Source organism: Oryzias latipes, chromosome 6 (genome assembly GCF_002234675.1).
Source record: "Oryzias latipes chromosome 6, ASM223467v1".
Lineage (NCBI taxonomy): Eukaryota > Metazoa > Chordata > Actinopteri > Beloniformes > Adrianichthyidae > Oryzias > Oryzias latipes.
The window spans coordinates 5994811-6011326 of record NC_019864.2 but is presented as its reverse complement, the minus strand read 5'-3'; the positions used below and the strand labels follow the sequence as shown (position 1 = coordinate 6011326).

At 43.4% G+C, this 16516-nt stretch overlaps 1 protein-coding gene across 1 annotated transcript in view; it reads right to left on the bottom strand.

The window, feature by feature from the left end:
• Positions 1–16276, bottom strand: part of LOC101169446 (metabotropic glutamate receptor 8-like) — a 118299-nt gene extending 102023 nt beyond the window's left edge. Inside the window, exons 1-2 of the mRNA XM_023955550.1 lie at positions 15758–16276; positions 7297–8052 (exon numbers count right to left, since the gene is read on the bottom strand). Coding sequence (XP_023811318.1) covers positions 7297–7836 — 540 coding nt within the window. The 5' untranslated portion in view covers positions 7837–8052; positions 15758–16276. The remainder of the gene's footprint in view (positions 1–7296; positions 8053–15757) is intronic.
• Between the last annotated feature and the right edge of the window lie 240 nt (positions 16277–16516).

The window sequence follows — 16516 nt, the reverse complement described above, 5'->3', positions numbered from 1 at the left end:
TGTACAGTTTTACAATCTTAAGGGCTAAATTGTTTAAGAACAACATTTGCTTCCTTCTTAAACAGGAGTAGGTATTTTTTTTTGTTCATAGAACGATGAAGAAAATATAGAGAACATGCAAACTCCACATGCTAACCACTGCACCACCAAGCAGCCATCAAACAAAATTCAAAAGTATTTCAGGGTACATTCAGACTGGACACATTTGGTTTGCTTTAAATGAACCAGAGTTCGTTTCCGCCGATAATCTAAAACAATTTTTAGGTCTGAATACACCCAAGAGGACCCTGGTCCAGGACCACAAACCGTTCTCTGACCCACCTTTGGAGGTGGTCTCTGTTTGTTTCCAATCGGACTGAGCTTTGGTTCGCACCAACTGAACCAAAACGGCCACTGTAGCTGTTGAAAACCCAGTAGGAATATAATAACAATAATAATAAATTGGATTTGTATAGCGCTTAAAAATGGCACACAAAGACGCTTTATAACATGTGAGTAAAAAACAATCAATAAAAACAAAAGCTAATACAAAAAAAATGAAAACGTAAAAATGACAAATTAAAGATTATAAGGAATTTCAAAGAGATGAGTTTTTAGTGATTTTTTTTAAAAATTGGGAGGTGGGTGGAGTCTCTGAGATGTTGGGGCAGAGTGTTCCAGAGGGTCAGGGCAGCAAGGGAGAAGGCTCTGTCTCCCCAGGTTTGATGCTTGGTCCGACAGAGGAATGAAGTAATAAAGGAACAGATGAGTCGCAGACAAATATGCAGCAACAACTGTCGTGTTATCAAACAGAATAAAGAGTCCAACTGTTCACTTGTCGGACCATTTATTTGAACACAGCTGAAAACACTTCTTACATGCTTCTCTGTGTCTCGTTATGCAGTGTGCGCCTGACAGGTGCTGCTACCTAAAAGCTACCTTGTATTTCAGCCTCTGTACACAATTCATTCTGAAGAGCTTGAGAGCCGGCATTAATCGCCATGTAAGAGACGTCAACATTATTAGCGACACCGTGTTCCAGAGCAGTAATGCGGTTTTTGAAGCAATAATGAAACGCTACAAAAAGAGTGGCAAAGAAAACAGGTCACAGTCTCAAAAAGTACAACTCTCTTTTTTTTTTAAGTTGTTCTGTCCGACAACTGAGCAAAAAGTACATATCTAAATGACCCTTAGACGCAAAATCTTTTATCTGCATCCGAAGTTCTCTGTCACCGCAGCATCTGAGGTTTGGTACTCCAGGGAATCGATGGGTGTCAACCACCTGGGAGATGGATTTACACAAACTCTCAGACGCCGGTCTGGAATCCCGCCAGATCACGCCTGTGACGGGGCATCACTCCAGGAAAGACGAGAAGGCAGCAACATTTTGTTTTCCCGCAACGTCACAACCAGCAGTGATCAGGGTCCATAACGGCTAAATCTTTGTCCTTCAGACAGCAATATGATGGACATGCCAGTGTCTCTGTCAAATTCTATGATTAATGGCTATGTTGAATTTCATTTTACATAAATATTTCTGTCTTTCTAAAGCTGACTTTTTTGCTCAATACAAAGTTAATAGGCTAGATGTTAAATAATTTCTTATTAATTAATAAAAAAATGTTTTTTGGCCCCACGACTTTTAGTTCCAAATATAAAGAGCAGAAGATGCATGTTCTTCAGTTCTGCAGCGCTAAAAATCTCAACAAAAATTAGTAATTGCTCAATCAGGAGATGAGAATTTTTTTTAAAATTCTTACTCCTGCTTCACGACAGCCTTCTTTTTTACTCTGACATTTGCCTCATTCATCAGTTTTTCAAAGTTCTCCTTCTATCTTTCCATCACTCTTCTGGAACACATTTCCATCTCCGTCCTTCATCATCTTAACCTGCAGCTTACTCTCCCATCTCTCTTTGTCTCTCCTGTACAGATCCACCTCCCCTCCTTTGTGACAACCGGACATACAAGCCCTCCTCCACCCTGAGGCCTTTGCCCCCTCCAGTGGCGGTTTTTGATATGGGCGATGTGGGCGGTCGCCCAGGGCGGCACTTCATAGGGGGCGGCATTGGCCGTGTCCAATGAGTAATGTGCTACATACAATATTCAAAGAGGTAGCTTGAAGTTTTAATTTGAAATTACTTCAGCAGCCGACACTTAATACTTTTATTTTGACACATCAGACTCTTAATAATGTCTTCCTCCTGTTTCCTCTTCACACTTATGGTGCAAAAAAAAAAAAAAAAAAAAAAAAAAAAAGAATAATTTAGAGTGAAACAACATAAAACAGGCACATGAAAAGGATTTAGGCAGAACAAACATCCGTGCTCAACCCAATTTCGACAAAAGCAGGCAAAGGGGATTATTTCCCACAATTCTTTGCTCCGACACAGCAGACCCGATGCGCACGTGACCACCGCCCTCTGCTGCAAGACGCTTGCGGCCACACCTCTTTGCGGTAGTCTTTGGAACATAAGTCAAAAAACTCCAGAGGGGAGCGCAACTCGCCGGTGGCTGGCTGAATCACACTAACAGGTGATTGGGAGTCTTTTTCTATCTGACAATCAACTCTGGGCCGCAGCTGCGCCTCCCGTCATAGAGACGGAGCCGCGTGTGAGAGGGAAGGGGAAGGGGGGGGGAGGGGGGTGAGCGCAGACCATTTTATATGGATTGAGGTTTTTTGGAGGATTTCTACTGTTGGTGTTGCACAAATTTAGGGAAATGCCAAACATTTTTGGAGTAATCCCACTGATGAGTTCTATGATTTAGTCTTTAATGTTTTATAAGACCTAAACATATTAATCACAATAAGTTTTATTTTTTAGATCTAATCCCTCTGATATGTTTCACAAAGACACACACAGGACGTCACACATTAAGAAATTATTGCTAAAAATGAAGCAGGAGTCCAGCTCTAAAAAAAAAAATGCTCTAAAAAATGATGAAAGAGCAAAAAAATGGAATTATTTGATATGTAATTTCTTATTAATATTTCCAGGCTTTCTTTGTTTTTTGTCCTGCAGCATGTTCATATTTGTATAATGTTGACAGAATATATTTAAATGGAGAACAAAATATTACAAGTTATTTAAGATTTAACTTGAGTTATTCTGGATTAATGTTCCTGTTTTTATTCATATTTATGTTCAAAAAGTTCAGTGTAAAAGGTTTAAAAGTTTAGCTTTAGTGTGTAGTTCAGTAAATCTTTATCTTCTTCGGCTCAAAACCTTAAGCGTGTTTTTAACTTAGGCCCCTGTGTGACTGAGTTTGACCCCCCTGTAATACGAGTCTAGAAAATTCATGCATTTTTTGAGTAAAATGGCTAAATAGAAGATAGGGAACACAACAGGATGTTGTCAAATTTTGTATGTGTGCGCGGGGGGGGCGCTGGTGGGGTTACTCGCCCAGGGAGTAAATTAGTGTAGAACCGCCACTGGCCCCCTCTACCTCCACCATCACCAGTGCACATGTTCATTGTCACACTGAGTCGCAGCCTTACAATGGAATGCATGTTTTCTGGGTGGATAAAAGAAAAAAAAGAGTTACTGATGAGTAAACTGATGAGAAAAAACGAATTCTCATCTACAGTATTTTTTAATCAGGAATAAAGGCCCGTACACACCGGGACGAATATTCGCCAGGCGTTATTCGCCAGCGTTTTTCGCCACGTCTTTTGTGTTCACACCCAGGCGATTTTCGCTGACGGTGAGCCGAGCGAACATGCAATTTCATTCCCTGACATTAGATGGCGCTTAATGTAAACAGAAATACTCCTGTACACAAGGTGGCGCTGCGCAACTTTACGATTCTTAAAGTCGCTTTTCACTCAGAAGAAGATAGCAAGTATTTACGCGCTTGTCAGAATAATACAAAGAAAACATGAATATTTCAAGCACCAGTAGCTCCAACTGGTACTTGGTAAGGGGATATCTTAGAATGTCCGCCATTATTTCTTTGCGGCAGTGTTGACGCTACTTGGCGTCTATCTTCTTCGCTGGTATGTGTGCTCAGCAAGGCAGTTTTGTGTTTGAGCGCCCCCAAGTTGTGTTTTACTGTAACTTCAGAAGCTCCAGACACGTGTGCAAAAGCGCCATTCTCATTGGTCGAATAGATTTCAACGCGACGCGTCGAAAAAAAAAAACGAACCCGAGGCGTTTTTTTTTTTTGACGCGTGGCGTTTTTTCGCGTCGGTGTGCACACTCCCATTGGTGCCCTTTGTTTAGTCACGAGGCGTTAAACGTCGGCGAAAATCGCCGGCGAAATTCGTCCCGGTGTGAACAGGCCTTAACATGCAGCAGAAATGGCTATCCGTAGTTTGAGTCCAGGAATTCAGCCCAACTTGATCACATCCAGAAAAACTGGATAACTCCACGTGTGTTTGTGTGTCAACGCAGAACAGGAGGATGAACAAAAACAACATGAATGCTGGTTTAAGACCTGTAGGGCGGATTGTGAGACTATCAATACTTTAGAAACAGTAATGTACAAAACAAAATGTTTACTATTCTTTTCTGCTTGTTGCAAAAAATTCTGATTAATGCTGAAAATATCTGTAAAAAAACTAGTAAACTACAGTTTTACAGGCCTTACAGAAAATTAGCAAAATGGATAATTGATTCATGATACATGATTGATTGAATGACTGACTGATTTCAAGCATAGTCGTCAAAGCAATAAAGAATTTACACATATTTATCAAACTCATTACAGAAATGATGAAATGCACAGATTACAAAAATCAGAAAATAAAACAAAAACAGACAATTATATGAAATTTGCTTAATTAAATATAATGATCATTAACTAAAGTCAAGTAGAGCTTGATTTATGAAGTTAAGCCCATGATCATTTTTACATAACTACAAAACTTTCAACTTGCTCAGACATGATGGTCTATATTTTTTTCTGATTACACCCATCTAAGTTCCATTATCTGTTTAATAATAAACTAACTTCACAGAAGATTGCTAGGTTAGTGAGAAAACAAAAGAATCACACAAGAGGACATCAAAGTACTCTGACGCTTGAGTCGAACTGGCAGCTCCAAAAGAATAGAAAACATCTCCTACAGCAGTTGGAGCTGCTGACACATTCAGACACAAGGACTGAGCATTAGAGAGGAAAATATGAGCGTGGGAGTGTGGAGAAAACGTAAATGAAGCATGAATTGTGTACAGAGGCAGAAACAGAAGACGCGACTTCCACTTTTAAAACAGCTCCAGAGATGACAGCATCCTCCTCTTCCTCCAAAAGACTCATTCAGGCAAAAAGAAGCCATCATCAGTCCAATAAATGTCAGGTTGTAGTCTGCTTTCATCAGTGTTGCTTAATGCCATGATTCAACATTCATCATCCATTTCACAGCATGTCAGTGAGGATGAGTCAGGTGGAGGGAAGCCTCAAGCTGGCCTCATTCAAAAGGGAGCAGAGGAAATTACAAAAAAAAATTAAACTTAAATATCCGCCATTAGGATTCATAGTCGATATTGGTTCATTGAGAATGATCTGATTCATTTACCTAAAGTGAATCCGAATCTTTCTCCAAACTTCCACCAGAAATTCCTGCTACTGAACAGTAAAGTTTTCCAGATTCTTGGATTTCTTCCAGATCATCAAGTGTAAACGAAATATGTCTAAAAAAAACAAACAAGTAAACTAGAATGAATGTCAAATCCATTCACATGTTAGTGTCCTAAAGTTCATCACTGTTGTTTTTCCACATCCAAAGAATCCAAAGGGAACATTCTAGACACTGGATGGTCACATGACTTTATTCAAAGTCTGTCCACACATTGGACTGGAATGAATGAAACATGGAATGGATGTCATCATGAGTCTTGTCTGCTGTGATACAACGTGTGTGTTTTTATGCTATAGTAAAATAAACCTACCGATATATATACTCAATTTATTCTTTTTAGAAAGATTTTTTTTAATGGTATGGGTCAATTAGTTTCAATTCAATTAACAACTTTCCTCATACAAATTGTTCTGGTTGAATATATTGATTCATCAATTAGGATGAATCAATGAAAGTAGGAAAGAAGCAAAGGATGAGCCACAAGACTGAAATGATGCTCTTCCACCCCAGCAGAAACAGTTGACCGCCACTGTAGACCTTTGGTTTTTTTCTCTTTATTAAATATCCCTAGTTACAAATATAGGTGCAGATCCATGATTTTAATCTTCACAAATATATAAGTGAAATTCTAAAAGTCAGTTTTTTCTTACAATTCAAATCTTGTCAAAAATGAACACAACGCACCAGGGAGTTTTTACTATATTTGATCAGACTGAAACTTGATTTTAGGTCATTGTTCTTATTATCTTTTTATCTATTTCTTGTGTTTTTATTTTTCTTAGGTGTGGGCAGCTGGCCACTGTCTGTCTGTCTGTCTGTTCATTCCCTGTAAAGAGTGATATATATTTAGGCAGGGCTCTTAATGAACTTGAATATTTTTTTAGAAATTAAAATTTTTCAAACCACAAATGTTATTTCAATGGACAACAGAAAAGTTCAGATTAAAACCAGGGATAAACAAATCAGGTTGGGTTTTTTTTGTGTCCTGCCTAGAAAAACCTGCATGCTATGTGCAACATTTTGCATTATTGTGAGTGTTCTTACAGATCAGAGTGTTGTAGTTGTTGTACTGATGTGGAGCAACAAGTGAGTGTGTGTTTGTGCTGGCTGAGGTCAGTGAGAGCAAATGCCAGAAATTACCAGTGGAACTGAATTCAGCAATAGTGAGCTCTTAAAGAAAGCACGCAAGTGCAGAAATTCCATGCAGTCCCTGAATGCACCTTGACTATTAAAAAAGTCAGAATTACATGTTTGAACAAACATTGGGATGGATGTTTTGGTAACCAAGTTTGGGGTGGGGGGGGGGGCAGACACTTACGCCGTGGTTGTTAGTTTGAGCCCCCTGTCAGTGATGATGAGCAATGCATCCCCTGCCAAAATGCCCAGTGAAAAGATTTTCCCACCTGCCAAATAGACATTTTACCCACATTTGGTGGGTGTCAATTTAGAATGAGTACTTAGTAATACAAGCAATAAAAACATTTGGAATAATTTTAACCAAATGGGATGGAAATATGGCAAATGTGAAAAAGTTGGCTTAATCTGAAAAATCTGTGAGCTACTTAACTAGACTGACTGTTACGTTTGGTGCCCCAGACCCTTTCTTCATAAATAAATGTTGGGTCAGATATACCAGCTGATATCTAATCATCTAATTAGACCAAAACTAAATAATACAAACAGGCAGAACTTCAGATAAAATGTCCAACTATTTTCAAAAACAGCAAAGATCTCCTACCTTAAACAGTCGCAGGATGTTGGCCACCATTATGGACACGGAGCTAGCTGATGCCCCAATGACACCCACCACTTTATCTGGCTTGGTGAAGATAGGCGGTTCTCCATTAGCACAGTGGACATTAGAGCCGTCCTTCTCTATGAGTGCCTGGACAAAGGTGAGGGATTGCTCCAAGGCGTAGGTGTCCCGTGAGCATGTGTCCAGAATGCGTGCCCCAAGAGTCACATTGGGCAGCAGCTCTGGATCCTTGTTGATAAGATCTATGGCAAACAGCATCGCTTCCAATCGGTGGATGCCCTTCTCTTTCTTTAGCTCCCCGCAGGGTGCACCCATCTCTCCACGGGCATGGACAGGGAACAAGCCACCCAGATAAATGTCACCATCCAGGCGTATGGAGTGGGCATATTCCTGCAGAGGTTGTGGGGAGTTTGCCAAAATAACAGGCTTAGTTAAGATAGAACACAGTAGCCAGCAGCTCTTCAGTAGGAGAAGGGATAAAAGGTAACATCCAGATAGGGTTGGGTATTTCAGACGACTCATGCTAATGCCATAAGCTGAGCTACAGTCAGTGGAGAACGTCAACAGAATCTACGTGGTAGATGCAAGATGAGCCAAACCATTGATTCTTTTGATGTCCAGGGCCAAGTTGACCACAGCATGGGCCCTTCTGTGAGCACTAACTGGGGATTTCCTGAGTCACCGTTTCTTGTTAAACAGAGAAAATCTCCAGTTGATACTTTCAATTATTCCATAGATCTGTGAGGAGAAAAAAAAAAAAAAACAATCAGTACACAGTAAGTAAGTCAGCATCTTAACAACCAGAGCTGATTGAAACAACAGAACTTCTTGTCAACCCTTGTTCTATCCTAGGCACTTTAACGTTGGAAGTTGGGTCATCTAGACCCACTAGACAGTGCTCTGAACCTTTTTTCTTCAATGATTTGTGATCTTCACTGGTGTCCATGGATTACATGAAATCTTTCCACCTTTATCCACCTTTGTCATGGTAGGGAGAACACGTCAAAGTAAGGGTGAGGTCATAGGATAGCACAAGGGTTAAAGGTGGAAGATGGAATGCCAATTCTACAAACCTTTCAAAATGACTGCAATATCAGAAACCTGGCTAGACTTCCAGCTTGAGAGCTATGATTTCCACTTTGTAAAAAGGAAAAATAAGCAAGGCGGGGGGTGGCTCTTTACATGCACTACAGTCTTAAACACAAAGTTGTGGAAACAATGTCTGGCTGTATTGATGATGCCATGGAATATATATCTGTAGAGATCAGCACAGAGAAACAGAGTAACGTCATTGTTAATTGCGTGTATTGAGCGTGCATAAAATATTGAAACTTTCACAAATGCTATTGAAAACATGTTTGCTAATATCTCCAAAAGGTTTTTATTTCTTTGTGGCGATATGTTGAACCCAAACAATCACACTAAGACAGAGGATCTCACGCATACAATGTACAGTTTGAGCCTATAGCCATTAATCAACAAACCCAGCAGAACAACAATAAACAGCACAACCTTGATTGATACTATTTTCACAAACTGCCCAGAAAACAGAATAAAAAGTGGATTACTAATGACTGACATCCGTGACCACCGTAACCCTTGTGTTATCCTAGACACTTTACCATTGGGAGTTGGGTCATCTAGACCCACTAGACAGTGCTCTGAACCTTTTATCTTCAGTGATTTGTGATCTTCACTGGTGTCCATGGATTACATGAAATCTTTCCACCTTTCTCCACCTTTGTCATGGTAGGGAGAACACGTCAAAGTAAGGGTGGGGTCATAGGATAGCACAAGGGTTAAATCTGAACTACAACCACAAACCTGGACAACCCTGTATGAAGCAATGATGTCAACGCAGCTTGTGAAATATTTATCCAGGAGTTAACATCAATATACAATCAAAAACGGCCCACTTACAAAATACTGTAATAGAAAACAATATAATAAAGGTCTATGGATGACAACTGGACTGAGAAATGCATGCAAAAAAAACAGTTTATACAAACAATTCTAAAAAAACAGAACTGTTTAAGCAGAGCAGCAATACAAAAATATAGAAACAAATTAAATGTCGTGAGAACATGCAAAAAAGACCATTACACAAAAATATTAGAAAAAATAAATCAAACACTAAATAAATTCCGAAAGTCTTGAACAGTGTCATTACGAAACACAAAGAGAAAACAATTACTCAGACTCATTAGTTGGTAAATATGAGATATGACGAAATAAATGGTTCAAAAATATCAGAAAAGGAAACTGTCAAGCACCACAGAAAGACAAATCCAAACTCGATCTATTTGAAACCCGGGGAAGCAAAAGAAATTCTAAACATCATCAAAGAATTCAAAAGCAAAACATCTACAGACTGTAACAGAATTAATACGATGGTGATAATAACTAAACTAAACTACATTTGCAGTGTATCCTTTCAAACAGGAGCATTTCCACAAAAAATGAAAATAGCCCAAGTAATTCCATGACACAAATCAGAGGACAAACATCAACTAACAAATTACACGCCAGTGTCTTTTCTCTGACAATTCCCCAAAATACTTGAAAAAGTGTTCCTCACAAGGCTGGAAAATTTTGTTGAGAAACACAAACTATCCAACGACCAATATGGTTTCAGTAAAACAGATCAACATCCATGAAGATTACGCAACTAACTGAAGAAATGATAAACAGCAGACGATAAAGAGTTCACAGTTCACAGAAACTGGAACGATATACAAGACTGGTTGAACAGTGACAATAATACCAGGCAGCAGTTTGTCCAACTGGAAGATTGTAAATCATCCCTGCTAAATTTAAGCTGTGGAGCTCCACAAGGGTCCATATTAGCTCATGACATCCACTCGGTCTCAAATGCACTCAAATCTTCCACTTTCGGCTTCTCCCATCAGGGGTCGCCACAGCGAACAAGTCGCATGGTAAATTTGGCAATGTTTTACGCCGGATGCCCTTCCTGATGCAACCTACTCAAACCGGGCTTGGAACCGGCAGAGGTAGAGAAGGGAACAGGGAGTAGCCCGGAGTCGAACCCTGGTTTCACGGACGGAAGGCGCCGCAAACCAGCACGAGCTAAACCAGCTCCCCTCAAATGCACTCAAATACTTCTTTTTATATGCCGACGACACAAGTATAGTCTGTACAGGGGAGAACCTCAGTGAAGTAGTAAAAGTAGTAAATATAGAATTAAGGAAACTGAAACAATGGTTTGACAAAAATAAACTCTCACTCAATGTTAACAAAACAAAATTCAAGAAAAGTCCCCACATTCCTGCAGATTTAGAAATAAAAGTTGCCATTGATAATCATGTTCTGGAAAGAGTGACTGAAATCAAATTCCTTGGAGTAATTATGGACGACAAAATAAGCCGGGGACCAAAGTTAAGCAGGTCAGAGTTAAACTGGCAGAGCAGTGTTGGGAAATAACTGGCTTTGTTCTTTGTGTCATACACTCACAAAGCACGTCTACTAATATATTCATCCATAATACTACCTCATTTGCAGTACAGTGTAGATGTTTGGGGGAATACTTCTAGAACAAATCTACAGTGTTTGTACGTCTAACAAAAAAAAGCTATTGGAATTGTTCATAATAATAATAATGGATTGGATTTATCTGCGCTTTTCAAGACACCCAAAGCGCTTACATTGTGTCCATTATTCATCCACTCCTCATTCATACTTGGTGATGGTAAGCTACAGTTGTAGCCACAGCTCCCCTGGGGCAGACTGACAGAGGCATGGCTGCCATTTCGCACCTACAGCCCCTCTGACCATCACCGGGATCATTCATGCGCATTCACACAGCAGTGGAGCCACACTGGAGGCAAGGAGGGTGAAGTGTCTTGCCCAAGGACACAACGACATTTTGGCTGGTGGGAGCGGGGGATCGAACCGCCAACCCTTTGATCATTGGACAACCCGCTCAACCACCTGAGCCACTGTCGCCAGTGTCCTATAATCCACATGGAGTGGATTATAGGACACATAAAAACGCATTATTTTTAAAGTCGGGTTCATTGAAAGTATGGGAACTCCTGAAACCTTAAACAGCTCTCATCATGAAAAGCCAGAAATAACTTACTTCCTGTAAACTTACGACAAATGTTCAAGGTCAGAGATGGGAGTTACAACTTCAAAAATCAGCTGAACTTCAAAAAAGCAGTGCATTCGTACTACAAAAAAGAAAATGTGCTTATTAATTTTGTTTGTGGATTTATGGAACAGATTGGACGAAGGTTTAAAACAAACCAAAAGTTTAGATGTATTAAAAAATACCTACAAGATGTCACTGATGGAACTGTACAAGGCTAGAAATGATCAATAAAAGCAAAACTGTCACTTTTGCATAGGTGAGATTCATAATGTAATGTAAATGTTTAGAACAAATCTGTAAATAGAAATACACGCATCATCAGGTGTTGTGAAAAAGGTTTCTCTACAACCCACTCCTTTGTTTTATCCTCCTATTTAAAACTCTTGTGTTTATTTTCATTTGTGTTTGACATAAAGAAAATGAATTGAAGTGAATGCAATTGAAGGCACTGGGATTTGCTGAGCACCTCCATGCTTATCATGTGATGAGAGGAAATGAGTACGACGTTTCTTTACTGAGAGTTGATCAGTTGCAGGTTTTCAAACCAGTTGACCTTCAGACTACTTGTGGTTTTGAAAGGAATGACCTGTATGTGATCCGTGTTCGCATGTTGACATGATTACCCTGAACATTTACAAAGGGTTTTGTTTAAGACAGTTGTGTGGAACTGTGCAATGCTGAGGACAAAGCGGGTCAAAGTTCTGCTGTACTCCTGTCCAGGCTCTCTGGCAGCAGGTATGTGCCGATTTATCAGTCTGGCTTAAGGTTTCAATCACTGCCTCACCGTCACTTTGTGTGCTTGGTGACATGAGTGCCATCGATATAGAAGAAGGATTAGCATCTATCATTTTCATAACTCTTTGTATTGCCAAAAAAACTATTTTAATAAATTGGAAAAACAAGAAAAATATAAACATAAGTCAACACAGAAATCTGCTGTTTGATCATATCAGCTTGGAAAAAATGTCAGCCCAAAGCTCAAGTAACTTTGAAAGAATTCAGTCTCTCTGGTCTCCTGTGGTTGACTCCATGACTTAAGGGGTGAAAGGCTTGGTCGTCGGTGCTCCTTGCCCTTCTGCCGTGGTTTGGGGTGGGGGTCGGGGCTTCCGGTGCCTGGCGGGGGCGGTGGGGGGCTCCGTTGGTCGGGGGGTCGGGTCCGGTGCCTGGGTGGGGCGGGCTGGGGCGCTGCGTGGTCCTCTGAGCTTGGGTGTGGGGGTGCGTGGTGGGGGGGTGGGGTGGTGGTCTGGCTTGGCTTGGGGGGGTGGTCCCTTTGCCTGTGCTGGGGGGGGATGGCGGGGGGCCCTGCTCGGGTGGGGGGGGCCCAGCGGCGCCGGATGGGCTGCCCATCTGCACCTGGGGCTGGGATCGGCACTTCCCTGGCTCTGGGACGGGACGGGACAACCCTCTCGGGGCCCCCGGTCGCTCTGGGTGTCACCAGCTTCGGCTGCGGGGTCTGGGGTGGGGTGGGGTGGAGGGCTTGTCGGCCCTGTCCTGTGGGGGGGCGTTCTGGGGGGGAGGGGGGGCCCATTATTAGTACGGGTCGGGGGGGCTAGCGGGTCGGGGTCTCCGCTGAGGCAATCAGTGGTTGCCTCGGCCGGTTGGCCTCCTCGGTCCCGTCGAGGCCTGACCAGAGCTCTTTTAGGGCCGGCGTCTGGGGGTGGGGGCCTGGGCTTGCTCCGGGGGGGGGGCGACGCTTTCTGGCTCCTCTCTCTCTGTGTGGGGTGGGTGGTGCCGGGCCTGGGGTGTCGGCGCCTCCGGGGGTGGGCCCCTGGGCTGGGTGGCCCTGGCCCCTTTGCTGGGTGGTCAAACTGGGCTGTTTGACCACCGGGGGACAGTCTACCAGCTGTCCCCAACTTACCCCCTTCCTTATATAACCTCATATTAGGGTGAGGGGGTGGGGGGTCTAGCCTGCAATGCGCCTTGGGGGGGGGGCTACTTGGGAGTGGCCCCCCTCCTATGGTTGCCGTATGGAGTGGGCCCCCCCTCTTTCGGTTTTATTTGCACCTTAGACATGTAGGGTCCTTGGTAGGGGGGGTGCTTGGACATCACTGCAAGCAAGCAGCAGATGTCCTCCTGGCACCCTACCCGCCAATTTTAACCGCACCTTAGACATTTAGGGCCCCTTGGTGTGGAGGGTGAGGGGACATCACTGTGAGTAATCAGGAGATGTCCCCTTAGTGCCCTACTCGCCAATTTTAACTGCACCCCCCTTAGTACACACACCCCTCCCCCTTCAATATATACATTCAAACATAAACACACACACATGCACACAAACACCCTCTCAAACACCCATACACGCACACACATTTTACAAGGAAGGTGGGACCTGGGTCCATCTGTCCCCTACCCCTTCCCTGGTGGGGGGTGCGGGCCCCTTGGCGATGGCGGCCGTGTCCCTTGGGTGCCGGCTCCCTGGGCCCGGCGGTGCTCTCTCCGCACGGTGGGGGGGTTCATATTACACCTGAGCCGGGGGTGTTCGTGTCCCTGGGGGGTGGGTCCTGGTCCTTGCCCCTGGGCGCTGGGCCCCGCCAAACTTCCAACATGGCCGAGCCTGGTCGGGCCATATTTATAACATCCCTTGTGGGCCGCCCTTTTTTCCCCGGGGTTCCCCCCTCCTGGGCGGGGGCGGCGGGCCCCTGCCTTGCTCCTACCTGGACCAACCGTGGGCCGGGTGGGTGGCTGCCTGGAGTGCGGAGCGGGTCTCCCTTGGGGGTTCCTGGCTCGTACCTGGGGTCGGGGCGGGGGGATGCCCGGAACTCCTGGGTGGTGGTGGGGTGCTCGTCTGGGGCTGTGGGCGTCCCTCTCCGGTGGGGCCCTGCGTTGGGCTCTTCCGGCGCGGCGGGGGGCTGCTTTCCTGGCTGGGCTGGGGCGGCGCTCTCTTTCCCTCTGCGCCTCCCTGCTCTCTGGCTCTGGGGGCCTCGCGGCGGTCCTGCTGGCCCTGGCCTGGGTGGCGGTCTTGGTCGCCCGGGGGGCGGTTGTTCCCTGCCTGTTCCCGTGTGGCGTTGGGGGAATTCCGGCTGCCGCTGCTGCTGCGGCGGGGGTATGGGTGTGGGGGTGGCTGGGCGCTCCTCCTTCTTTTCACATTCCACCATCCATTTTAGAAGAACATAAACACTCACCTGAGCACAGGTGTTAGCTCACCTTTGCACTAATAGTTTGCATGATTGAATGAATGAAAGATTTCACACTAGTTGGTTTAAAGGCATAGGTATGCGTTCGTGAACACTATCTGTTTTGTGTGCATGTTGACAAGTGGACATTTTTGCGGCTAGCAGGTGTGTTGATAATATTTGAGTGTGTGTGAACAGGCCCCGCCCTTTTTGTACTACATTTGAACCGTACCGTAACGATAAACAACCAGTAAACCTGTCTGCTCTATGCTGCTTCATGGTCTTACCCCCCTTCCCCTCCTATTATCACCCTCCTACCCCCCCTCTCTCTAACGTCCCTCTCTCTTCTTCCCCTCTTTCCTTTTCCGTCCGGTCCAACACCAAAGATTTTCAAACATGATTGAAATTAATAAAGTTTGGCCTCAATTACAAAAGGGGTTTATTCAGACATACCTTTGGTTTGTCTGAAGATGAATAACCCCTCTTGTTAAAATAAAATATGTCCAACACAAGAGGCCCTCAGCTCTCATCTGTTTGCCTAGCTGTTGGACAGGACAAGTTAAAAAAAAAAAAAAAAAAAAAAAAAAAAAAAAAGTTCTGCTGTACTTCACCGCAAAAGGTTCTAATTCCACAACCTGATAGATCAGAGTTACATGTAAAATGCTCTGAAAAAGGGTCATCGTTATGACGATAAGCATGTTTACCTCCACCTGTGTGTAAATGGAGCTGCAGCTCTGCAGTGCAGACTGTCAGAAAGAAGGAACCAAAGTATCTTAGCCACATTCAAGCGCTCTCCTTCACCCCGTCACGCTCCCTCATCACGCCTAAATGTTTCTGGGAAGAACTGGAGAGGTTTTTATTTATTTATTTAATTATTTATTTGGTTGTTTTTATTTTTCAAGTTCCTGAACCGTTTTTAAACTACAGGTTTAGCTTCATTTAGCAGTGTTGAAAAGAATCAGCACTTTATTTTCTCAATTAAACAACATTATTGGTTATGGGACATTTATTTGTTTGTTTGTTTGTTTTCTTTCTTATACTGAAAAATATTTTCTTGTGAAAAACAGACATAGAAAAAAATCCTAATTTAGCAAAAACAACGTTTGTTCAAAGTCATCCTCTATAAAAATGTGTGAAATATTCCGTATGATGCTGTCTCGTGATGCCATCATTACTGAATACATTGGTGCATGCCTAAATGATTTCCCTCCATTCTTACCAGATGCTGAGAATGTAGTCCTTGAAGGACGCAAAATAGTTTCTTTTTTTGCCCATGACCAGGTCCCCCGATTCTGCTTTGAAGACTGCAGCTTCGCTGTTTCACACAGCCCTGGAAAGCGCGGCACGGCACGGCACGGCACGGCGCGGCTGTCCTGCGTCCAGGGAAGCAGCTGAGTGTCAGGTTTCAAAGTTCAGGTTTCCATTCAGGTCTGCGCAGAGAGCGCGCAATCCGGGCTTCTTGCGGAAAGAACAGAAAGCGCAGCGCAGCCTCCGTGTTCATCTGACAGGACAGGATTTCTGCCTCCAGATGCGGCATCGCGCACGCGCCTAGACACCAGTGCACGAGTCTGTGCTCATCCAAAGAAACAAAAAAGGGGGATTGGCTGCTTTATGTTGAGGCAGTTGGTGCCCTTCGTTCATGTTTAACACTCCTTATAAAGTCTACAAAAGTTTCCAAGTATCCATTGTTTCGGTATAAAAGCTGAAATATATCGATTCTTCACGAGCTTCATGAAACTCAGTGGGTTCAATCTTGACTGCAGACGGAAGGGCGGCCCCCTGCGGACTAAAAAAGTAGCACTTGCCCTGTTTTTTGTGAACCATCTGATGTAATACAATTACTTCTTAGACATAGTTTTCTGATAAGTCACTTGTTATTTTGACCTGAAGATATGTTAACTGAAGGAAAAAAAACACACTTTCTTTAATTTACCAGCAAACATTACGTTTGCTCCAATCACCCCTTTTTGTCCCCAAA